The sequence below is a fragment of the Nicotiana tabacum genome, chromosome 16 (genome assembly GCF_000715075.1).
Source record: "Nicotiana tabacum cultivar K326 chromosome 16, ASM71507v2, whole genome shotgun sequence".
Classification (NCBI taxonomy): Eukaryota; Viridiplantae; Streptophyta; class Magnoliopsida; order Solanales; family Solanaceae; genus Nicotiana; species Nicotiana tabacum.
The window spans coordinates 140,505,102-140,532,265 of record NC_134095.1 but is presented as its reverse complement, the minus strand read 5'-3'; the positions used below and the strand labels follow the sequence as shown (position 1 = coordinate 140,532,265).

The 27,164-nt window shown below is 37.2% G+C and overlaps 1 protein-coding gene across 1 annotated transcript; it reads right to left on the bottom strand.

The window, feature by feature from the left end:
- Positions 1-254: 254 nt before the first annotated feature.
- On the bottom strand, positions 255-21,200 carry LOC107821666 (1-aminocyclopropane-1-carboxylate oxidase homolog 4). The gene is made up of 3 exons (XM_075233382.1): positions 20,530-21,200; positions 19,953-20,322; positions 255-661 (listed from the first exon to the last, which is right to left on the bottom strand). The coding sequence occupies exons 1-3, from the start codon at positions 21,132-21,134 to the stop codon at positions 401-403; spliced, it is 1,236 nt and encodes a 411-aa protein (XP_075089483.1). The 5' UTR covers positions 21,135-21,200; the 3' UTR covers positions 255-400.
- Positions 21,201-27,164: the final 5,964 nt, after the last annotated feature.

Sequence of the window (27,164 nt, the reverse complement as noted above, 5' to 3'; positions counted from 1 at the left end):
TTTAATATCTTTCCTCAAGCCAAACATTTTCCTAAACCAGAAGAAAATGAATTATGTCAAACTTTAAACAAGCGTAGCAAGCAATGTATCAGAGCCTTCACTTCTATTTCTGAACTTAGCAGTCTTTGAATATTCGATAATATCTCTGTGTATCGTCCAATCAAACCCGGGCATAGGCGCATAGCTGTACAATGCCAAAATGGCTCAAGAGATGCATCAAAAGTGAAACAAGCAAATTCATTTGTATTCGGCTCTTTGTGCATATATGCATTTTCCTAATATATCGATGAAATATTCCACTTGACAGTAATCTTATTCCATAATACATGTACAAGAACAGTATCATTTACACAAGCTACATATTTTGATACAAAAGAATGCTGCCTGTCCAAAGATGTTCTTATATTTGATTTGAAACCCTGTAGTAATTTGTCAAAGTCTTCCCATCCAACTCCTTTGAAAAGAATCTTCTCATATAGTCCATGAACACGAATTCCCGATAAACTGCTGGTTTTTCATCTGATATTAGTTCAGGTAGAGGTCCAAATGAGTTCTCTCTTTGGCTTGGGTTAAAGAAGACAGCAACTGATACGCGTGGTTCTTGAAAAGGGTTAGCCAGAACTCTGTGCTCCACACTTTTGTATTCGTCATTCGATATTATCTGCAGTAGCGGAATCGATTAATCATGAAACATATCGTTTTAAGGAAATGCGAGAAGCACAAAAAGATGAGCATTGAACCAAACTATGTTTAGGGAAACAGCATTAGCAAAAGCAAAAAGTAGCATACAAAGAGTTGTTCTTGACAGACCATTTTGGTCTAAGTTGAGTCTACCATTTGGTATTATGGATAAGCAAAAATAATTTTGGGATAAAAATGTACGACTGCCTTATCCCTTTCTTTGTTACTAATCCTGGGATTGGTTATCCCAGAATTAAAAATGGTACCGGAATAACTTATACCTGCCAGAGGGTGGAACAATAAACTCACGATAAGTTATCGCAGGATAATGCAGTAGAATTGACAATCCCAGGATTAATACAACATATAAAACAATCAATAAAAAATAATACCAGCATAACTAATCTCAACATAACTAATCCCAGTACACTAATTTCATCATAACTAATCTCAGCATAACTTGTCTTCAAACCAAACGACCCCTAATTGTACTAATAAACCAGGTTCCAACTTTCTAGCCCGACTATTTGGCATGTTGCTCCCAACCTTGTTGGTCATCAATGTTGCGGAAGGCAAATGTATATAGTGTGAATAAGTCACAACTACTATACCAAAAATTATGACAGCCACCAAATACTAAATAAGACAATAAAGCAACAATAAAAGGAACACCAGAATTTACGAGGTTCGGTTAATTTTGCCTATTCCTCGGACACAACAAATATTTTATTCCACTCCAAAAATACAAGTGAAATAATACTTGAAAATGTTGGTTTATGTTTAGTCAACAATGGCATGCTGAAAATGTTGGTTTATGTTTAGTCAACAATGGCATGCCAATTGGAAGAGTTGGTGGAAAGAGTTGGTGTGGATGCTAGGAGGAAGCTTTCTCCTTTGATGTCACCCATGACATCAAGAGGAGGTCTTTACCTCTATAAATAGATGCACTCCTTCACTTGTAGAAATCATCCCAAAATAATACAATACATTGTAGTGAGTAGAGAGTTAAGAGAGAAATTCTCTTAAGTGTAATTGGGAAATCTCCCCTTCCTTTGTTAATATTAAAAAGGGCAATTGTTCTCTGGTGGACGTGGGATTATTTTGATCCGAACCACGTTAAATCTTGTGTTCTTTCTTTTACGTTTCCGCTAACAATTGGTATCGGAGCGACAGGATTCTTTAACGATACAAGGAGAAAGAACAAGCAAATATGAGTTCCATGAAGTTTGAAATTGATAGATTCAATGGACGCAACAACTTCAATATCTGGAAGATCCAGATGATGGCGTTACTGCGGAGGGAAGGTTCAATCCATGCTATTGACGGAAAGTATCCTACGAATATATCAGCTCCCGACAAGGAGAAGATTGAAGGGGATGCATTGAGTGCAATCCAACTATCCCTTGCACCTAACGTGCTTTGTGAAGTGAGTACGGGTACCGAAGAGACGGCCAAACAGTTGTGGGAAAAGTTAGAAGGGTTATACCAAGACCGATCAGTGACAACAAGAATGTTGTTACAACAGCGTCTTCACACATTTAAGATGGGGTCAGGTACTTCGTTACAAGATCATTTAGATGCGTTTAATAAACTTGTCATGGACTTACAGATTGCAGGAATTAAAAGGGAGGAGGAGACGCTGCTTTGCTATTTTCATTGACTTCAGGATATCGTGATATTGAGAATTCAATGATGTATAGCAAGGAGCCTATCAAGCTTGAGCAAGTGCGGCAGGCACTTAACTCTAGTGATGTGCGGAGGCACATTGAAGGAGATAGAGATGACCAGGCAAGTGGCCTCTTTGTAAGAGGCCGGACTAGCCAACAGGGAAAGACCAAATCAAAGCACAAATCAAAGTCTCGTGTGAACAAGAAGAATACAGAGTGTTGGGGTTGTGGCAAGAAGGGGCACTTTGAACGAGATTGCCCAATGTCAAAGTCCAAGGAAAAGGCGAGTGCATCTACAGTTGAACAGGTACATAATTTTGATAATGATTATGTACTAACAACATCGTGTAATAATAATAGTAGTTATGAAAACAAATGGGTGTTAGACTCTGCTTGTACTCTGCATATGACGTTCCGAAAAGACTGGTTTAGCAGCTACGAGAAAAGTGGAGGAACCGTAGTAATGGGCAATAATGCAACTTGTGCAATAGTTGGCATTGGCTCAGTTCGGGTTCGCTGCCATGATGGAATCGTGAGGACTATTACACAAGTCCGTCATGTTCCTGATCTGAAGAAGAATTTGATCTCCTTGGGTACTCTGGATGAACAAGGCTACAGGTACATGAGCGAAGCAGGAACTATGAAGGTGACTAAAGGTTCTTTAGTCATGCTGAAAGGCAAGCTGGAGAACGACCTTTACACATTGGCCGGAAGCACCATTGTTGGCTCTGCAAATGCATCTACAGTGCAGTTATCTAATGATGACAAGGCAAGACTATGGCACATGAGACTAGGTTATATGAGCGCACGTGGACTGGAGATGTTGAGCAATCGTAAACTTTTGGAAGGTGAGAAGATCAGCACGCTTGACTTCTGTGAGCACTGCTTCTAGGGAAGCAGAAGAAGGTCAGCTTCAGCACTGGCAAACACAAGACAAGAGGAGTGCTAGACTACATCCATTCAGATTTATGGGGTCCTTCTAAACTTCCATCGAAGGGCGGAAAGAGGTATCTTCTCATTTTTATTGATGATTTCTCACGAAAGGTTTGGGTGTATTTTTTGAAGGCAAAAAGTGACGCTTTTGAAGCATTTAAAGAGTGGAAGATTTTGATTGAAAATCAAATGGAGCGGAAAATCAAGTATCTTCGCACAGACAATGGCTTGGAGTTTTGCAATGAAGAGTTTAATGAATTCTGCAAGGTTCATGGGATCTCAAGACATAGGACTGTCAGGCATACCCCACAGTAGAATGGAGTTGCCGAGAGAATGAACAGAACTCTTCTTGAAAAGGCTCGTTGTATGCTCCTACAAGCCAAAATGTCCAAAGTATTTTGGGCTGAAGCAGTTCACACTGCTGCTCATATTGTCAATCGATCTCCAGCATCGGCAATTGACTTTAAGACTCCGAATGAGGTATGGTCAGGTGAACCCTCTAACTATTCATACTTACGAGTATTTGGGTGTCCAGCTTATTATCACGTTAATGAAGGAAAGCTTGAACCAAGGGCTAAGAAGGCCATATTCGTAGGGTATGTGGATGGAGTAAAAGGGTACAAACTTTGGTGTTTGTCTTTACTCAAATTTATAGTTAGTAGAGATGTCACCTTCGATGAATCCTCTATACTTGATCCCCGTAAAGTTTCCGTGGAGTTTTCAGGAAACAAGAACAACGAGCAGGTGGAGCTTCCGGTGGAGCTTGCCAAGGAAAAGGATCAAGAGACTCAGGTTAAAGATGAGTCAGAAGATGTAGGCGTTGAAGAACTTGCTGTCAATGAACCATACACAATTGCGAAGGGGAGGGAGAAGAGGCAGACACGAGAACCGGAACGCCTTATAAATCAAGCAAACTTGATTGCATATGCGTTCGTAGCTGCACAAGAAGAGATTAAAGATCTGGAGCCCTCCTCGTATATTGAAGCAACTTCTTGCAAGGATGCCGCACAATGGCGGTTAGCCATGACTGAAGAGATGGAGTCTCTTCACAAGAATCAGACATGGGTCTTAGTGAAAAGACAAAAGGGGAAGAGGACAGTTGGATGCAAGTGGGTCTACCGAAAGAAAGAGGGAATTCCTGAAGTGGAAGATGCTAGGTTCAAGGCGAGATTGGTTGCAAAAGGTTTCAGCCAAAAGGAGGGAATTGACTACAATGAGATTTTCTCTCCGGTCGTGAAGCATAGCTCAATTCGCGTGCTACTAGCATTGGTTGCACAATTTGACTTGGAGCTTCAACAGCTTGATGTCAAAACTGCTTTCTTACACGGTGATCTAGAAGAGACAATCTATATGGATCAACCTGAAGGTTTCCTAGCTGAGGGAAAAGAAGATCACGTATGCCAACTAAAGAAGTCTTTGTATGGTTTGAAGCAATCCCCTAGACAGTGGTACAAGAGATTTGATGCATTCATGACTACACATGAATTCTCAAGGAGTGCATTTGATAGTTGTGTGTATCACAAGAAGATGTCTGGTAACTCAATGATTTATTTACTGTTGTATGTTGATGATATGCTTATTGCTGCTAACAACATTACAGAGATAAATGCTTTGAAGAAACTATTGAGTAAGGAATTTGACATGAAGGATTTAGGAGCTGCAAAGAAAATCCTTGGTATGGAGATTTCAAGAGAAGACGATGTTGTACATCTTTCTCAGAAGAGGTATATTGAAAGGGTTCTCGAGAGATTCAATATGCAAACGTGCAAGCCTGTAAGTACACCATTAGCTCCTCATTTTAAACTTTCAGAGTCACAAATGCCTCAGTCTGAGGATGAGGTGGAGCATATGTCAAAGATTCCTTATGCCAGTGCAGTTGGTAGTATTATGTATGCTATGGTATGCACACGTCCAGATATTGCTCAATCTGTAAGTGTGGTAAGTAGATACATGTCCAACCCAGGAAAGAGGCATTGAGAAGCTGTCAAGTGGATATTGAGATATCTCAAAGGAGCTTCTAGTGTTGGTCTTAACTTTCGAAAAAGTGGTACAGGTATTTCAATTCTCGGTTATGTGGATTCTGACTATGCAGGAGATCTTGACAGAAGAAGGTCCACAACTGGACACATCTTTACCCTCGTTGGCAGTGCCGTCAGTTGGAAGTCGACTTTGCAGTCGATTGTCGCTTTGTCTACGACAGAAGCAGAATACATGGCAGCAGCGGAGGCGGTAAAGGAAGCTATCTGGTTGAAAAGTTTAGTAGCGGAATTGAGTTTGGTTCAGCTGGAATCAACTCTTAGATGTGATAGTCAGAGTGCTATTCATCTAATGAAAAATCAGAGATTTCATGAGCGCACTAAACACATTGATGTCAGATTTCATTTTATTCGAGATGTTATTGATGAGGGAACTATCAAGGTCGTGAAGGTTATCACAGACGATAATGCTGCAGACATGTTGACCAAGATAGTCCCGCTCGCTAAGTTTGCACACTGCAAGGACTTGGCGGGGGTGTGCATCAACTGATGCAACTCCGAAGAGAACAGTTGCTAGGTGGAGGTGGTATGTTCAACAATGGTTTGATTCTTCTTGTTTCTTACAACGGGGTTGCCCAGTAAGCTTAGAAGTTTTGGCCAGAGTTGTTCACACGCTCGAAACGCAAACCAAGGTGGAGATTGAAAATGTTGGTTTATGTTTAGTCAACAATGGCATGCTGAAAATGTTGGTTTATGTTTAGTCAACAATGGCATGCCAATTGGAAGAGTTGGTGGAAAGAGTTGGTGTGGATGCTAGGAGGAAGCTTCCTCCTTTGATGTCACCCATGACATCAAGAGGAGGTAGTTTGATGTCACCAATGACATCAAGAGGAGGTCTTTACCTCTATAAATAGATGCACTCCTTCACTTGTAGAAATCATCCCAAAATAATACAATACATTGTAGTGAGTAGAGAGTTAAGAGAGAAATTCTCTTAAGTGTAATTGGGAAATCTCCCCTTCCTTTGTTAATATTAAAAAGGGCAATTGTTCTCTGGTGGACGTAGGATTATTTTGATCCGAACCACGTTAAATCTTGTGTTCTTTCTTTTACGTTTCCGCTAACAATTGGTATCAGAGCGACAGGATTCTTTAACGATCCAAGGAGAAAGAACAAGCATGTATAAATCCTAAACATTAGGCCTCCTTTTATAAGAAAAAATTCCCACCAAGTTTACTTCCCAACCGATGTGGGATATTATCATATTCAACAAATCTCCACCTTGGCAAAATTCCACATCTTCAATTCTCTCTCAGTAACAAATTTTGGTTGTATCTTCATCTTCAATCTACAGTGTTCAACAATGTTGATCAAATCCAAACAATGTTGAAACTTGACCGCAGTCACGACTTTTGTCAGCATATCAGCAGGATTCTCCGTAGTATGAATTTTCTTCACTGTGACTCCACCTTCTTCTATAATTTCTCGTACGAAATGATACCGAACATCAATGTGCTTCGTCCTTGCATGATAAACTTGGTTCTTCGCCAATTTAATAGCACTTTGACTATCACAAAAGATTGTAATACTTTTTTGTTCAACACCAAGCTTCTTTAGCAATCCCTGAAGCCAAATTGCTTCCTTCACAGCTTCTGTAATAGACATATATTCTGCCTCTGTTGTAGACAAAGCAACTGTTGACTGTAAAGTAGACTTCCAACTAACTGGTGGCTTTGCTAAAGTAAACACATAACCAATAGTTGATCTTCGTTTGTCCAGATCACCCGCAAAATCTGAGTCACAATATCCAACTACAGACTGATTGTCTTCCTGCTCAAAAACTAACCCAACATCTACAGTATTGTGAATATACCGTAGAATCCACTTCACAGCTTGCCAATGCTCCTTTCCTGGATTATGCATATATCTGCTAATAACTCCAACAGCTTGTGAAATGTCAGGTCTCGTACAGACCATTGCATACATCAAGCTACCAACAACATTTGCATATGGTACCCTTGACATATACTCCTGTTCAGCTTCATCATTTGGCGACATAGTAGTACTTAGCTTAAAATGGGGAGCAAGTGGAGTACTAACTGGCTTAGTCTTTTCATCTATGCCAAAACGTTGTAGTACTCTTTTCAAATATTCTTTCTGAGATAAACAGAGTTTCTTTGAACGTCTATCTCTTATTATCTCCATGCCAAGAATTTTCTTTGCCTCACCCAGATCCTTCATCTCAAACTCCTTCTTCAATTGAATCTTCAACTTATCAATTTCTTCCGAATTCTTGGAAGCTATCAACATATCATCAACATATAAGAGAAGATATACAAAGGAACCATCTTTAAGCTTGCGCAAATACACACAATGATCGTATTTGCTCCTCTTGTACCCTTGCCGCAACATAAACTCGTCAAATCGCTTGTACCATTGTCTAGAAGATTGTTTCAATCCGTACAACGATTTTTCAAGTTTGCACACTATATTTTCTTTTCCAGCAACTTTGAATCCTTCTGGCTGAGTCATGTAGATTTCCTCCTCCAAGTTTCCATGTAAAAACACAGTTTTTACATCCATCTGAACTAGTTCCAAATTCAATTGTGCTACCAAAGCCAACATAATTCTAATGGAGGAATGTTTTACAACTGGAGAAAACACTTCATTGTAATCAATTCCCTCCTTTTGAGCATATCCTTTGGCCACCAATCTTGCTTTGTAGCGAATATCTACTTGGTTAGGAAATCCTTCCTTCTTTGCAAATACCCATTTGCACCCAATTGCTTTCTTTCCCTTCGGGAGATTAGCCAATCTCCATGTATGATTCTGATGAAGGGACTGTATTTCATCATTCATGGCAATCCTCCACTTATCTTCTTCTGAACTTTGGACTGCGTCTTTATAAGTGGTAGGAACATCATCAGCTACAATTGAGGTTGCACAAGCAACCGTCTCTATGAGACGAACAGGTTTCATTATTGTTCTTTTTGGTCTGCTGGTTGCTATTGATTCAAGTTGTTGTTGAGGTTCCTGAGTTGGAATCTCCTCTACTGGCTCTCCTTCCAGAGGGTAACTTCATTTGTTTCCTCCTCTGCTTCTTGTGTAAGAAAAATAAATTTTCCCTCAAACTCCACCTGCCTAGAAGCACCTTCATTTTGTTTGGTATCTTCTGTTACCTTATTTACCATAGCAGATTCATCAAAGGTAACATCCCTGCTGAATATTACTTTCTTTGTCATAGGACACCATAAGCGATATCCTTTGACTCCAGAAGTAATTCCCATAAAATAGTCTTCTTTGCCCTTGGATCCAATTTTGACTCTGTCACATGATAATATACAGTTGAGCCAAACACGTGCAAAGAGTCATAATCTACAGCAGGCTTTCCGTACCATTTTTCAAATGGTGTCTTGCCATCAACAGCAGCAGATGGTAAGCGATTAATGAGGTGACATGCATATGTAACTGCCTCAGCCCAAAATTCTTTGCCCAAGCCAGCATTGGACAACATACACCGTACCTTCTCCAGCAAGGTCCGGTTCATACGTTCTGCCACTCCATTCTGTTGTGGTGTATGTCTGACAGTGAAGTGTCGGACGATGCCATCATTTTCACAGACCTTATTGAAATGATCATTTTTGTATTCACCTCCATTGTCTGTGCGAATACACTTGATCCTCTTGCCTGTTTGATTCTCCACCATCGTCTTCCATTTGAGAAAAATTCCCAACACTTCATCTTTGCTCTTCATTGTATACACCCATACTCTTCGGGAAAAATCATCAACAAAGGTTACAAAATAGTGTTTCCCACCCAATGAAGGTGTTTTGGAAGGACCCCAAACATCAGAGTGTACATAATCCAAAATGCCTTTAGTATTATGGATAGCTGTACCAAATTTAACCCTTGTCTGTTTCCCTTTGACACAATGCTCACAAAACTCTAAGTTGCAAGCCTTTACTCATTTTAACAATCCTTGATCTGATAAAGTTTTCAAGGATTTTCCTCGAGCATGTCCCAAGCGCATGTGCCATAGCTTGGTTGCTTCTGCCTCTTTGTCGTCACTGGATGTCACTGTCGTTGTCCCAATAACTGTACTGCCACGATAGCGGCACATATTATTGTTCTTCCGATTAGCCTTCATTACCACTAGTGCACCGGAGCATACTCTCATCACTCCATTTTCTGCAATGATTTTGAGCCCTTTTGATTCTAGGGCTCCCACAGAGATGAGATTCTTATTCAAGTCCGGTACATATCGAACATCTATTAATGTTCTGATCATTTCATCATGGTTCCTTAATCGTATTGAACCAATTCCATATGAGGTAAGAGGGCTGTTGTCCGTTGTGTGGATGACTCCATATTTTCCTTCTTGAAAATCCATGAACCAGTCCCTGTTGGGACACATATGATAGCTACAAGCCGAGTCCATCAACCATATGTCTGATGATGTTGATGACTCTGTTGTAACTAATGAGAAGTCTGAATCATCACAATCAGCTACATTTGAATCCATAATGGCCTTTCCATTGTTATGTTTGGCCTTATTCTTCAACTTCGGACACTCTTTCTTCCAGTGCCCTTTTTCTCGACAAAAGGCACATTCATCTTTGCTGGGTCTGGATCTTGACTTGGATCTTCCCTTCTTTGTCCTCGTTTGATTTTGAGGACGACCCCTCACAAATAGTGTTTCTCCTTCTCCGCCTTTCTGTTTTTCTCGCTTTCTTTGTTCATAGTTGTACAAAGCCGAACAAACTTCTCTGAGAGAAACTTCGTCATTTCCATGGAGTAGAGTAGTTTCAAGGTGCTTGTACTCATCAGGAAGTGACGCCAACAACGTCAAGGTCAAGTCACCATCATCATAAGTTGTATCCATATTTTGCAAATCTGTGACCAACTTATTGAAACTGGTGATATGTTCATTCATCGTGGTACCAGGAACATAGGTGAAGTGAAACAGTCTCTTCTTCATGTACAATTTATTTTGACTGTTTTTCTTCAAAAATTTATCCTCCAGTGCTTTCCATAATTTACTTGCAGAAGTTTCCTTTGTGTATGGATATTTCTGCTCTCTAGCAAGGTAGGATCGAATGGTACCGCAAGCAACACTGTTGAGAATCTTCCAATCTTCTTCTCCAATAACATCTGATTTCTTTTCTTCAGTGGCCAGATCTAGCCCTTGTTGAAAAAGGACATCTAGAACCTCGTCTTGCCACATCCCAAAATGTTCGAACCCGTCAAATATTTCTACCGCAAATTTCGCATTTGACACAATTCTTGTCATAAGCGAAGATGCCAATGATGACGTATTGTTGACACTTGATGTAGATTCTTCTTGTTTATTGTCTTCCATCTTTGACACAAATATTATTTAATAGCTGACGACACAAATCAAGATTATTTCCTTTCTGGTGTGGAAGGTCAGACTAAGCTGCAACCACAGAGCATACTCAGACAGAACCTTGACTCAGTTACCAAGATAAATCTTTTCTGATGTGGAAGATCAGACTATGCTGCAACCACAAAGCATACTTAGACAGTACCTTGGCTCTGATACCAATTGTTGCGGAAGCCAAATATATATAGTGTGAATAAGTCACAACTACTATACCAAAAATTATGACAGCCACCAAATAATAAATAAGACAATAAAGCAACAATAAAAGGAACACCAGAATTTACGAGGTTCGGCTAATTTTGCCTACTCCTCGGACACAACCAATATTTTATTCCACTCCAAAAATACAAGTGAAATAATACTAAAGAGAGAAGATACAAATGCCTTAAGAAGATAAGAAGGCAAATGAGAGGTGTGTATAAATCCTAAACATTAGGCCTCCTTTTATAAGAAAAAATTCCCACCAAGTTTACTTCCCAACCGATGTGGGATATTGTCGTATTCAACAATCAACTCATCATTAACGATCACGAAGAAACAAGTATAACAAAAGGCGAATCTAACTAATCATAAAACCAAAAGATGAAGCTACTCAGTACCTTTCTCATAGGAAGATAGATACCTTTCTATCACTGATGCAAAACTCTATACCTCAAGATTATCAGAAAATGAAGACGACAACATTTTCCTCAGTTTGGAGGCAACAAGGAAGAGAAGTTTTATTTTGACCAGAGTCACAATCAACAAAAGGGGTGTGAGAGCACCTTCAGCTTTTGACAATTGGTTTGGTGGGTCCATCTACTGAAACTTGAGTTAGTTTAAATAAACAAAGAAGAAAAATGAGTTTGTACTGGAATGTGAGCCAGTTGACATGATTAAATGAACAAAAAAATGAAAGAAAACGAAATGAAAATGGCTTGAAGAAAACGAAACACACTTCAGTGCATTAAAAACATTCTCGTTTCTTACACCTAAAACATTCTTGCACTTCTTCCTTCAATGCATTAATGTAAAAGGCCTTTTGCTTTCTTCCATCTAAAACAACTGTTCAACAGAGCCTTCTCGTTTCATTCACCTAAAACAACTCTTCAATACTTTTTTCTCTATAATGTTAAGAGTCACTCTTGGTTCTCCCACATAAACAAAATTTTCAGTCTTTCATAATTATTCCATTCAAGATATACATACTTATCAAAACGTAAACATGCATGCAATTTCTTTGGATACAACGTTCACATTGAAAACCAGTAGTAGATCGAGATTCATTACTTGAGTGGAAAGTTCTTTTACAGATTTTGCTCTTGTTTAATGTAAAGATAACTCAATTGTTAAGATCTTCTCCTGCTACTTCCATTTGTTCATGGATTTCAGATACGAATCTTTCCCCTCTCTCGTCGCTTCTTTTTATATGCTCACACAAAAGCAAATGTCTTATGTCTCAAATTGAAATTTCTTTACTTGACACTTCTAGTACTAAAATACACCTGCTGTACCATATTTTCACTAATTAGAGGTATAGAGTTCCCCCACAAGAAAAATGCAAAAGCATATCAAAAGAGATGGGCATGCTTCAAACCGCTTTCTCTTCACAATTGATGTCAACGTTTACTTCGGTATTGCATGAGCCTCGATTTTAATAGCAACCTCCTACTGCAAACTTGAGTCTTGCATCAAAGGTTGGGTGAAATTATTGTTTGAATCTCAATGCAATTGCATGTTTGAATTTTAGAAGGAAAATAGAGTTTAAAATAAATAGATGAAATAATAGTACAAAGATCAATAGCAAAAATATGGAACTTGATAGATCGAGTTAAACCTCAAAAGTTAATCCCATAGACTCATGTCACATTTGTCACATTAAAGATGATTCTGTGCTGATAGTCAATACCATGATACTCAAGGATTATTGCTCATGTGATAGTCATGCTTTAACTTTTGATGCATTATGTGATTTCCTTTTCTTTCTTTGCTCAATTTTTTGCTTCAATCTCCCATGCCCTTTTTTCTTAATTGAACCCATAATCTAATCTAACTACCTAGAAAATGACCAATAGTTGAACTGGCCTTGTCTTTATCATGACCTTCTACTCGCTTTGAAGTTTGTAATCTCCATTTTTGCTTGATACAAATAGTTCTAACAATTTGCTTCACAGTAACTAAAGCTATAACAACAAATGGCTTTTTCATTAACCCATCTAAGCGAACTGCAATAAAGGAGCAAAAATTTATAACAGAAACAATGAAATGAGTAGGTGATATTTCTTTGTTCTTGTGAAGGACAATCTGATAAGCTTTCCCCGTATCAAGAAAGAAAGTGATAAAAGGTTAGAATATAGATGTGGTTGCTTGGTGATGTGTAGTAGAAATACGACACTTTCAAAATATAGATGTGGTTGCTTGGTGATGTGTAGTAGAAATACGGCACTTTCAATACCATTTTCATGGACTTTAGTTTCTTTTTTAAAGCATTTTAGGTTGTTTCTTATGTTGTTCCGTAGGAAATCATACTTATAGAGCCAAGAACATGCAGGAAATGTCAAAACCTCGGAAGAAGTCAGACATGCGGTCAATAATGCGATCGCAAAATGAAAATGCGGGTTGCACTTCAAACGCAAAAGCATCCAGCAAATCTGAAGTTCAAGAGTCAAATATGCGGTCCATTCTGTGGACTGCATAACTTATGTGCGGGTGGTAGATCCATCGCATAATGCAACAAGGATCTATAGTTATCAAAGGCAATAAGTTTTGCGATCCATTGTGCGGACTGCAGAATCAATATGCGGGTCGCATACTCGTTGTCCGATGACCATTCTGAAAAGCTGAAGATCAGTTCTGCAGCCACATGACAAATGTGCAGACTGCGAATCACATCCGCGATCGCAGAGTGACACATGAAGGTCATTTTTGTCACAGTTTTGTCCATTATAAATAGAATAGTTAGGGGTTTTGTGGGGTACCTTGATTTGAAAAAGGTCCTACACTTAATAGCATTGAATATTCCATTTTTTTGAAACTTTTTGAAGAGATTCCGTCACTTTTCTTCCTTGTAAGTTTTTAATGTCTTCTTTAATGCTTTGTTTTTGTCTTCTAGTTGTAATGAGTAGCTAACTTTAATACTAAGATTGTGGACCCAATGATGGGTGTCACGTTAATGGATGTTTAACATTAAATATGTATATATAATGGATTGTTGATGTCTATTCATTCTCTCTGGTTTCATTAGTAGTTGCAAACACTAACTCATGCCATTTTCACTTGGAATGTGAGCTAAAGTTTGGTAGAAATGAATAGTTAGAACTCAAGGCTTTAAACCTTGTTTAATAGAATCACTTGGGAATAAGAAGATTTTAATTGGCATAATTGGTCATTCTTATTTGTAACTCTTTTGCATTTGGAAAATCATAAAAGAGAAAAATTCTACCTAACTATTGAAAAATATTTGGTAGTCACTTAAGGACTATTTGCATATCAAAGAACTTCCAATTAGAAATATATCATATTAACACTTATAGCATTACATTTCATTAAAAGGGACACATCCTTAGTTTTCTTAATCTAAATAGTTAAATCTTTTAACAAAATAGCGTTTCTTCATAGATTATCAATATCAAACTCTTTCCAAATTAAGGGACATAGTTACGGCCATAATCTAGTGTCACGCTAGTAAAATAATGTTTTCACACCTATTCCCGTGGAATTCGACCCTAACCTAATTGAGCTATTCTATTTGACATCGATCACTTTATGTCATTTATATAGGTGTAATTTGAGCGTATCAAATTTTGGCACCGTTACCGGAGATTATTGTTTTGAAATTATTAATTAATGTGCATTTTACTTTAAGTCTTTTCTATTCCATCACGCTTTGTTTGCTTTGTCTTGTAAAATTAGGAATCATGGGAGAACCTAAGAATGTCAATGTATTTGCGAATATTGATGATACAAATGTCATTGTCCCACCGAGAGTTGATGTGACTGCTTTCAAGGTGGATCACAATCTTTATGTGATGTTAAAGGCTGAAGGATTCTTCCAAAATTCTATCAATGATGACCCATAGCAACATCTCAAAAATTTCATGGGTGTTTGTGCATTGTACAAGCAAAAGCATTTGTCAGATGATGCATTGAGGTTGACGGTTTTCAAATACTCTCTAACCGGAGAGGCTAGAATATGGTTGAACAAACTATCTCCAAACACCATAAAAAACTTGTTGGCCGCATTGTTAGCATTGATTCAAAGGATCTAAACCCATATAGAATTTCTCCAACAAGACGTTCTCCGGAAAATCATGATTCTGCAATCTTACCAAGTACTGCTTGAATCTCACCTAAGCTTCATGAAGTTCTCCCCCCTAAAGTTGCTTAAAGAAGAAAATTTGATCTCAGAGCTCGGACTTCTTGCTCGGTGGAAACCACTTCGCTAGGAAAACATGCACTAGCTCGGTTCAGGTATGGATGGTGTGTGGAGGTAGTTTGTTTAGCCATATTCTAGCTTCTCCCGCAAGAGAGTATTTGAAAACTCTCGACCTCAATGCATCATCCAACACATGATTTTACTTGTGCAATGCATAAACACCCACGAAATTTTTGAAATGTTATAAGGTTCATCATCGGCTGAATTCCGGAAGAATCCCTCAGCCTTTAGCGTCACATAAAGATTTGTGATCCACCGTAAAAGTAGTCATATCAACTCTTGGAGGGACAATAGCATTTGCATCATCAATAATTTCATCAATATTCGCAAACACATTCACATCCTCACGTTCACCCATGATTCCTCCTGATTTCACAAGACAAAGCAAACAAAGAGTGATAGAATAGAAATGACTTAAAGTATAGTGCAGATTAATTAATAATTTCAAAACTATAATCCCCGGCAGCGGCGCCAAAATTTAATATGCTCAAATTACACCTTTATAAATAGCGTAAAACGATCGACGCCAAATACAATAACCCAACTAGGTTAGGGTTGAATCACACAGGAACACAACACACAACACAAGCCAGTAAAATCCCACAAGTGGGGTCTGGGGAGGGTAGAGTGTACGCAGACGTTACCCCTACCCCTGGAAGGGTAGAGAGACTGTTTTCGAGAGACCCTTGACTCAGACAATAATATCAAAAAAGAACAAAAGAATAGATCTGTAACAACCAAAGAACCAAAAAAAATAATCGAATCACACAGGAAGTGGCGTGAAAACATTGCTTTACTAGTGTGACACTAGATTATGGTCGTAATTATACCCCGTTAATTTGAAACGAATTTGATATTGATAATTTATGAAGAAACGTTATTTTGTTAAAAGATTTAACTATTTGATTAAGAAACCAATGATGTGTCATTTTAATGGAATATAATGCTATAGGTGTTAATATGATATATTTCTAAAAGAAAGTTCTTTGATATGCAAATGTTCCTTAAGTGACTATCTAATATTTTCCAATAGTTACGTAGAATTTCCTCTTTATGATTTTTTCAAATGCAAAAGAGACAAAAAATGATCAATTTATGTCGAGTAGCATCTTCTTATTCTTAAGTGATTCTATTAAATAAAGTTTAAAGCCTTGAGTTCTAACTAACCATTTGTACCAAACCCTAATTCACTCTACCACGTGAAGAAAAAGTTAAAATTGCATGAGTTAATATTTGCAACCACTAACTATAAATAAATAAAAGAATGAATAAAAATTAGCAACCCATTATATATATACATATATATATATGGTAAACACTTATTAACATGACACTCATCATTGGGTCAACAACCTTACTATTAAAATTAGTTACTCATTACAACTAGAAGACAAAAACATTAAAAAAAAAACAAGTTAGAAAAGTGAAGGAATCTCTTCAAAAAGCTTCAATGAAATAGAGTATTCAATGTGTAGGACCTTTTACAGACCAAGATACCCCACAAAAACCCTAACTATTCTATTTATATTTATATGTCAAGTTAATTAATTTTTGTTAATGGTCTTTGTATTTTTAACTCATCTATTAATCTTATTCTATATTTACCTTTTGAATTCAAACATGCAAGTACATGGAGATTCAAACAATAGTTTCACCTAACTTTTGATACAAGACTCAAATTTGCAAGCAGGAGGTTGCAATCAAAACTAACGCTCAAACAACACCCAAGCAAATGTTGAATCAATTATGAAGAGAAATCATTTTAAGCATAATCCAAGACTCTCTATTGCATGTGAATCTCTTTAAATATGCTTTTATATTCTTCATATAGGGGTATTCTTAAACAATTTATCTACTAATTTTCTACATATATTACATCTATGAACTTCGTATCTGTAATTTAAAAGTAAAAATATCTACAATAGTAAAAAAAAAAAATATTCCGGTACTAGAAATGTCAATTGAAGAAGAATTTTAGAAATCTAAAAATTTCAATTTGAGACATCTAGAATATGTTTTTTTCCTTTTTGTGTGAGCAATATGCAGAGAAGCCAGGAGAGATAGGGAAAAATTCATATGCAAAATCCATGGATGAACGGAAGTAGCAAAAGAAGATCTTAACATGTGAGCTATATTTTTTTTTTTATTGTTAACATTTTAGCTATATTCAGATAGAATAGGAACCAGATCTGTAGAAGAACTATCCATTGAAAGTGTGGAGCTTGTATCCAAAGTAATGAATCTCGATCTACTATTGATCTCTGATGTGAAGGTTGTATCCAAAACAATTGCATGTTTATGTTTTGATAAGCATATCTTAAATGGAATAACTATGAAAGTCTGAAATTTTCGTTTGCGCGGAAGAAACAAGAATGGCTGTTAACATTGTGGAGATAAAAAAGTATTGAAGAGGTATTTTAGGTTGAATAGGTGGAAAAAACGAGAAGGCTGTGTTTGGGAGGCAACAAGGAAAGGGTACATAGGAGATGGGGCTCAAGGGAGAATGAAAAGATATGTCTATAGAATGAAAACTATTTGGTTGCAATATTAAGAATCAAAGTCTATGAGCTTCATCAGAAACAAATATGCAACAGCACCATCTTTCCAAACTTCTTACTGAAAATCATGATTTCCAAAATGATATCATGGGGCGAGTTAGTGTGGGCACGCCAGCAAGATAAAGGTGCGTCAGAATGTACTTACGTAATCAAAAGAGCTTGTCTTTTGGCGGAAGCATAAAATGAGAATGCAAATTATGGAAATAAGTTTCCTAGATATTGAACATGTCTCCAACCACGAGGCAAAATAACGGTTGACCAATAAAATTCTAAAGCAATTGTGAACATCATACCAAAACATTCAAAAAAGAGCAAGTTCACTAGCGAATGAACTTTCTATTTTTATGAGTAAAAATGAACTTCCTATCCAGCCACCATGCCATGTCAACATTCAGCAATTGAAATTAAAATGCTGGATCAATAGCAATGGAATTTGAAATTTTTACTCTCGTGAACCCTACAAGCATGCTAATCTTGGAAATCAAACTTGGAGACATGTGGCCGTGCTTTACCACAAGAGTCAGAATAAAAAAAATGAAAGATGATAAGCTTTCTTCTATAAGAAACGAAATTTTCTCGATGAGAAGAAGTACTCCATCCTAAACTCATCTCACAAAGTATCGGCCTTTGAATCATTTGCCACTACAATGATTAAGTACCTAATGCACCATATTTCAGCTACTGGTTCTACTATTCTTGGCAAAGCTGTTAAAATAATATCATTATGTTAGGCGCATGACTAAAGCCAATCAGTATATGGGGATAACTAAATGTTCCTCAAAGATACTAAAGCATCCATGTTATAGTTCCTTAGCAAAAGAACAGTCAAGAAACAAATGCAAATGATTTGTATTGGTCTAGTATGACACCTTTGTATAGGCATTTTAACATCTCCTTGAACTAGTAAAATATAAGATCAGTTCGTCACTAACATATAGCAAAAGGCACAAGGATGCTCTCAAATCCACATATTGGTGTCTTAACATAAAAATTTGAGCCATAAAATGAACAATTGTTAAACTTATCACAGTTTCTAATGCTAAAACAAGTTTAATACTTTAGCATCCAAAAGTTGAAATTTGTTACTTCCAGGAGCAACATGCAAATGCATTCACTGAAGCTAACTAATAACAGTTGGAGCAGTTAGAGAATCATTCCACCTTACAAGTTACAGTTAAGTGGTGTGAAATATTCCAAGTTCAAACATTTAATGTTTAAAAATAAGTGACATATAAAATCAGGACATTCATCCCCTTTGAACAAGCTTCTCTTTTCCTTTGTAACCAAATGCTTATGTCAGAAAAAGCAAAAGCTATCCAAAAGAGTTGGACTTCTCATAGGCAAGTAGCTACATAAAAGAGTTCATCAACTATCCAAAACATTCATTGGTCACCACTTCACCCTCTAACATTTTTTCATGCATCCATATAGTTTATAATCAGAAACCAACCACCAACAGAAAGATAAGCATCAATCATGCATAAACATAAATGAATTGAACATACCATCTTCCTTTTTTTAATAAATAAATGAATTTAACAAACCCATATGATAAAGTAAACAGTATAGACCTTGGACACATTTCTAACTTAAATGGTCTCTTAAATTTAGAAATTGCTCTTAACTTTGGCCTAAAATCTTCAATCTGAACTGATATAAGTCTCCGAGTTTGGGTTTTTTGGATTAATCCTGGTCCAATAGTAGGCATCTTTGACTTTAACGTGACTACATGAGAAAATGATCAAATTCATCCCGTATGTTCACGGCCTTGACTTCCTTTTCAAAAAATAGTTCACAGCCTTGACTAAATTCATTCCTCAAATATTTCACTAACCACCTAGTAGGAGGTTTTGAACTAAATGTCCCTTAAGTTTAGGAGTTAATCTAACTTTGTCCCTAATTGACGCCAAACATAAAGTCCTACAACTTTGCATTTTTCCATCAATGTATCTCCGATCACTAATGACGTCTATAAGTTCAGAGATAAGATTTCATCTCTCAACTATTACACTAAACATAAAATGTGGTTCAGTAGATTGTATTAAACTCATTCCAGGGTTGTGGTTCAATGGTTATGGTAGTACAACAAGAAATGTGAGGTAGCCACAAGACATGATAGTTTGAAACGGCTGTGAACCAAGTCTCGTATTTATGTGAAGAATGGTTGAGGGCAGGTCCACGAGTTTTGAAGCAACTAATTTCTCGGTTATAAAACAAATATATATTCCACTAAGGCTAAAAACATACTACATTAACCCATAAGAGGCCTCCAAGCATGCAAATTACACAAGTCTAGTTACGAGCTAGCGTAGAGCATACCTGAAGGATATCACCAATATTAATAATAATCGCCCCCGGAATGGGCTCCAAATCCACCCAATCGTCTCCAAACTTAACTTGCAAGCCAGTCACCTCATTTTGCACCAACACCGTCAACACACCAGGATCTGTATGCGGCGTCAACCCTTTCGTTAACTCCGGCTGAGGACAGTACGGATAATAATGAGCAGCCATAATCCTCGCATCCAAACAAGATAACTCCTTCAATCTATCCTCCTTCACACCTAACCCTTCACACAACAAACCCATCAACTCTTCCCCTATTTTCACCACTTCTTTATCCCACTGAATTGCCGCATCCCTACACACCTCCGGCACATGCTCCCAATCCGGTGGTGTGGGACCCAACCTGAAGCATACGATAACCCAAAAAATAATTCATTCATAATCTCATTACAAGAAAACTAGCACCCTTATTTGTAATATTGCAAAACTTACTCTGACTAGAAAAGTTTTTCCATATGAATTTTGACTATTACAAAATCCATTTAGACATTAACTAAAAAGAAACCAGAAAATACCAAAATGATAAACAATATAGATTTCTTATTCCAACCTCATCTGCAATGTGTCTCTCCAGCTGGCAGCTTTCGAGTTGTACAAATCGAAGTTCGTGGAGTACCCTACTCCACGTGACATGTCCCTACTGTAATACTTCATTTTTACTTTATCGGGATGTTCGTTGAATGTTTTTATGGACCCCACAATTCTGTTTATGGCTTCTACGGGGACTGAGTGATTGATAATCTGGAAGAATCCGAGGGTCGTCGAAGCTTGGTGAATTTGGTCAACGAGGGTGGACCGAGGGGCAGAGAAGTCAACGACGGGAATGGAGTGTTTGTAACCGGGTCGGGTTTTGGGTTCCGGGTTTGGTGGTTCTAGTGGGTGGATGAAGAAACTGGGTATAGCAGTAAGGCCCTTATCTACCAGACCTTTGACTCCGATTTTTGACTCGTCGAATTCTTTCAGTTCTTTTAAACGATCGGAGTTTGGGTTCGGGTTCAGGGTCGGGTTTGACATTTGTGTGACAAGTTTTTTTCTGCAGAAATGGAGTTTTTGGGTTGGGATTGAAGAATAGCGAAAGGGAAGAGTGGAGAGGGAAAGAGATAAGGGAAGAAATTGCAGGTGAGAAGAAGACAGAGAGTAGAATGACGACGTCATACTTAAAATGGAAGTTTGACTATTGAGTTATTTATTTAATTCAAAGGAAACAAAAGAACGGCATCGAATACAAACACAGACACGAAATAATAAAATAATATATATCTTAGATATTGTAATGTCTGACGAATGTTTGGACTTCGGACTGATCCCGAAACCAGCAACTCTAATAAAGTTAAAAAATTCAAAAGTACTAGTAGTCCTATTGCATATGAATTAATTAAAGTAAAATTTGAGCCGCTTTTGTCACAATGCTACAATAAAATTGAGAGGGTATTACAATTTACAAGTGAAAATTCAAATCTTCACCAATAAAGTGAAAATTTAGTTTGATGTTATGAAATATTATATTATGTAATGCATGTTTATAACTTTAAAGAAGTTACTTCCACTACTTCTTATTATTATGGTTATAACTGTCACACCTCCATAACCTCCTCCATGATCTTTTCCCATGATCTCAATAGTTAATATCATGCTCGTGACATCCATTTGTGTTACCTAAATATCATCCTATAAATAGAGGGTTTGGGCATCACATTGTGCACGCTTAAATACATGGAAAAAAATAAGAATTTCTCCTCTCTTTCTCTCTATATCTCTTATTTTCCTTGCTTTATATTGTTACTTTGAGCTAAGTTTTTAACACGTTATCAGCACGAATTTATATATTCTTCTTATACTTTCTATAAGAGATGAAAGCCTTCCATGGGAGCTACAACTACTTTGCTGCATTGCCAAGTGATAAGTTGACATTTCATGTCGTTGGTAAGTTAGACTATAATGCTGAGATGGGGCATCACCTATAATAAAGTAGTTGTACTGAATTAGATTTAACACATTTCTGCCGCCACTTTGCTTAATTGCTTTCCAAGCCACCAAAGTAATTGACAGGTAATAGTACATGTGAAGTTACTATGCAGGTATAGTTTTTATGATATTAAAAAAATTACATTCTTTAGGTGCACTCATAATTATTTTATGTGGTCAATATGGAAAAGTGACTTACTTCTATTTGGCAGCGAAAATATATATTACGCTAATTAATATTTTGCTTTAGATATATGAAAGATAATAATAGTTATATCATGGTTCATACTAACTAATTAGATGCACATATCATCAATCTGAGTTGATTACTTCCTCAAAAATCATATTTAAAAATAATAACTTTGAGGAGCAACACTATCTTATGTGTTTTAATATCCTGATTGAGATATGTGATTGTATGGCTACTCGCTAATTGATTTTCTAGATCTTCTGATAATATAGTTCATTTTTTGCATCAAATTAAATGTGTGATAAGATGATACAAATACTATTAAGTTTTATTTATCGCTAGACGAGTTTTCACTTATAACCGTTGAAAGTGGTAATATTTTAAAGTTTTATGATGACTGGATGTAATGATGTCATTGATTGCGGATAAGACAGTGGGTTCAAGTCCCAACGCACTATATTGATGAAAAGACGTTGGATTCGAGTTCCCACGCATTACGGCCTTACATGCCTTTATATGGGTAAAGCATTGGGTTTGACTCCCAATACACTATATTAATGATATAATAATGACTAAAGAAATATATTCATGTAAAAGCATGAAGCTTGTCCTACTTGATTCGCGCCATTCTTAAAATGAATGTGGTAGCGGTACATAAAAAGTCTAAATGAAGACAAGTGATTGACCAATGAACGTGAGCATGCCAAAGACCAAATAATAATAGTCATTACTATGGTAATTGTAAAAAAGGAGAATAATATGGATTCTCAAAATTAACCTTCAAAGGAGAAGGAAAAATATATCAATATGATCTATTAATATGAGACACGTTCACATGATTATAGTCCATTCCTTGAAAATGTGACTTGTGATAAGCATTGTAAATGAAGACCTATTCCTGAAACTGAATGTGAAAATATATATGTGATATAAATTATGCATAAGAATGTGCTTATGCATGGTTGAATAAATACTACAACTCACCTCTACCGGGAGGTTTGAGAGAAAGAAATATAATGAATATTACTGTGTGGTTACATGAATATGTCATTGATTGTCTACATGTGGTACGCTAAAAATATTTTATCGTGCCTTATAAAAGGTTATTAAAGGCTAAGTTAAATCAAGAAATGATTTTGCTTATTATGATTTTGACCATGAAAATTATTATGGTATGATTTTCCCCGTGAAGGAGACATTCACCAAATAGATAGTGTGACAAAAGATCTTGTACTACAAAGTCAATTAAGAGCTCCGAAAAAATTAATTTGTTACTACCTAGATGAATGAAATTGTTCATGGTATTGATATTGTGGTAAGTCTCAAAAGAAACTTTTTGAGTTTCAAATATATTAGCCAAAGTGGTTGGCATATTAAGACTATAAATGAAAAAAAGATTGAATATCTTCATATTACTATAATCATACTGGGTAAATGTAAAAGATTACCCGGTTTTTCTTCTATTTGTACTATACAAGTATAAGCATGATGATGCAATCACATGCCACAAGTAAACTAGAGATTTACTGAAACAAATACTATTGGCATGATCGGTTGGCTATCCTGGTTCAATTAACAATGCAAAAAAATTGATTGAGAATTCATATTGGCATATATTAAAGAAATAGAAGATTCTTCAAGAATTCTCTTGTGTTGCTTATTCTCATGATATACCAGCCAAGATTGGGATTGAATCTTTGATTTCTAGAATGAATAAAAGGTGATATATATATATATATATATATATATGGGCACAGTCACCTGTCATTGTCACGACCAAATCCTCTGTAAGACGCTGTGATGACACCTAGTTTTTACGACTAGGTAAGCCTAAACAGTTATGGAAATAATATGAATAGAAGTAAAAACTCACAATTAACTACAACAAATAGTAATATAACGGATAACTGTGCCGCTCAGCATGTACAATAACCAACTCCTCAATAATGCACAATCTTTCAAAACCCGGAACATCATGAGTCACAAACTATAAAAGGAAAACTAATATCTCTATACACCAGAGTCTAACAAAAGAAGTATAGAAGAATATGCACACAAAAATATGAGCAGAAGAGTAGCATGAGTACACCACAATGGTACCCAGTAAGTGCCAAGCCTAACCTCGGTCGAGTAGTGACGAGGTCAGGTGTGACAACTCGGCCAGTCGTCTCATGAGTTACCGCTCCGTTTCTCCCATTTCTGCTTCTTATTGCTTTGTTTATTGATTTTATGAGTGATCGGATTGGGTGGCCCGGGTTCGGAAAGGATTTGGTAAGATTTGAGACACTTAGTCTTTTTTGAGGAAGCTTAAGTTGAAAAAGTCATCCGGATGTTGAATTATGTGTTAGAGGGCTCGGATACGAGTTCCTATGGTTCGGATAGCTTTGGGAGGTGATTTGGGACTTAGGAGTGTGATCGGAATGTGTTTTGGAGGTCCGGAGTAGATTTAAGCTTGAATTGGCGAAATTGGATTTTTGACGAGCGTGGGGTCGTGCACTATTGGGGATTGTGACTTAGTCCATCCTGAATGATTGTTTTATTGCGTATTTGACTGAAAACTATTTTGCTATTATCATGTTTTGGGCTGAACGTCATACTTGGGCCTCGTGCCAACTATTTAAACCCTTAGGGGATTTTTATTGATATTTTCTCATTGTTTTGACTTTATACTTGAACTCAGTCGTATTATATTCTACTGTTTTCATAACTCAGCCATGTTAATCTTCTTTAACAAAATGATATTTTGGGCTCAGCATCATGTTTTACTATTGCCCGAGTGGCTTTTGAGATTTTGACTGAGTAAGGCCGAGGGCCTATGTTGTGAGGAAACACTTGATTATGATTATGAGGCCGATGACCTGAGATTTGTACGCCACGAGGTGGCTTGTTGATATAAGGCCGAGAGCCTATGTGATTATGCCACGAGATGGCTTGATAATGAGCTTGGGCCGTAATGGGTCCCTCCAGGAGTCTGCACACCCCAGTGAACGCGGGTACCCATTGTGATGTGAGATATAGTCCGAAGGGCTGGTATTGTTCCATGTGTTGTCCGAGGGCTGATTCTGTTGGTATTTTGCTTGAGGGGCGGTTCTTTATGTATTTATCTTTCCTAGTTGCATGTCACTTACTTGCTTAGTTGTTAAAAAGGCATTTTTAAGAAGTTTAAACTGAGCTAAAGTGACTTCACATATTTTTATTGCTTTATTGTTTTTACTGGCTTTTACTGCTTCTTTATAGCTTGTTGACGTGCCTTTACGTGGTTTCTTATTACTCAGTTTGCATTTGTTATTACTACTCACTGAGTTGGAGTACTCACTTTACTCCCTACACTCTGTGTGCAGATTCAGGCGCGTCAGGTCCTGCTTGCGAGGGTTGAGAGTTGTCTAGCAAATTTCGGAGATTCACTAGGTAGTTGTCCGGCGATTCACAGCCCAATACTTCTCCCTCTATCTTATTTCCTTCTGTTTTAGTTGTGTAATAGTGGAGTAGACTCTTTTAGACTTGTAGTATTATTATAAATGCTCATGACTGGTGACATCCCGATGTCGGGTGTCGACGCCCCTTTTTTCTCTAACCGTGGGGTCAGAAATCGGGTGTACGATATTGGGAGGACAACTCTATTCCCTTTTGAGAATTGGGTTTAGAAGTTGAAGAGTCGCCACCTAATGATTATAGTACATTAGGCCACTTTTTTATTTAGAAGAGTTTGAGTTGGAAAACTAGAGTTCGGGTAAGGGCTAGAAAGTATCTCGAGGGGAAGGTGTTAGACACCTCTCAAGATCCACTAGTGTGGTTCCCGGCCATGTTACAATTGTGACTTTACAATTAAACAATCAAGGCTCAAATAAGGACTTGCATGCAACATTGCAATTAAGTTGAAAACTTTTGAAGGTAAGTAGAGAGGACAGAAATTTATAAAAAAAAATATTTGAATGGTTTCACGAGAAGAGATGAAAGCAAATAAGGGGAGGGGGGTCCTAACTTTATAATTAATATGGATCACTTCAATGCAATACCCAGCAATCACTCCTCAGAAGAGGGGTCGCACGTGATATTAGCGCATCGGTCATCATATCCATATCTACCCTTCCCACCCCGTTAAGGTGTTAAAGCGCGAAATGGTATCGTTACTTATTGCATGCTATTACCCGTCCCAATCCTATCAGTCCCGGAGGCATATGGGACTACTAATCCTAAAGGGGAGGGAGTTGGGGCTTTTGCGGAGTTTTCAAAAGGATAAAAATCTAGGCGACAAGCAATAACAGATAGCAGTTAAAAGGGAAACAAATAGCAGTTAAGGCTCAAGTCGGCCTCCTCATTCAAAGCAGCAGATTATTTAGCTTGACTTACAAATACTGGTTTGGTCTGTATTAAACTTAACGTGGGAAGGGTGGCTAATTTATCACATATTTTTTCAGATAAGAAGTCCGAATTAGGCCTGCCTGCTGGTTGTAATTACCAAAACTGATGCAATTATAAAATTTACCCTAAGGCTTGCCTAGGCGTTAAACAGAACCTATATGCATGATATCTATTAGTTTCAGAAATAAGGAAGTAAACTGATTGCAGAAAAAGAATTGTCAATTACAGGGACATAAGATCTGCAGGCGTTAAACATTATTGCTACTGATTTTAGGCCTATAAGCGAGTTGACGATTCAGGTTTAGTTAACAACTCCTATAGACATGCTTTCTAGGTGTTACTGATTTGAGCACTGTTATTGCTTATGCAGGAATCCTATAGGCAGGTTGTCTACATGCAATTGATTAGGTATTTAAATCCTATAATAGGTTTGCCTAATGACAGATGCAGAGTGCAGAAAGTCCTATAGGCATGGTGTCTATATGAAGATGCAGAATTTAGAAGTATAGTAATTCCCTATGAATATGGTATCTATATGAGAATGCAGAGTTTTAGTGATTTATAAAATGCAGAACTTTAGAAAAAATAGTAATCCCTATGAACATGGCATCTATATGAGAATGCAGAGTTTCGGTGATTTATAAAATGCAGAACTTTAGAAAAAATAG

Bases quoted from the DNA above. Each gene is read 5' to 3' on its own strand.
- LOC107821666 (XM_075233382.1), bottom strand. From the start codon at position 21,134: ATGACGTCGTCATTCTACTCTCTGTCTTCTTCTCACCTGCAATTTCTT. The intron at 20,323-20,529 runs GTTGGAATAAGA...CGTATGCTTCAG, and splicing joins AGAGACACATTGCAGATGAG to GTTGGGTCCCACACCACCGG. The intron at 662-19,952 runs GTATGCTCTACG...CCGCTACTGCAG, and splicing joins ATATTGGTGATATCCTTCAG to ATAATATCGAATGACGAATA.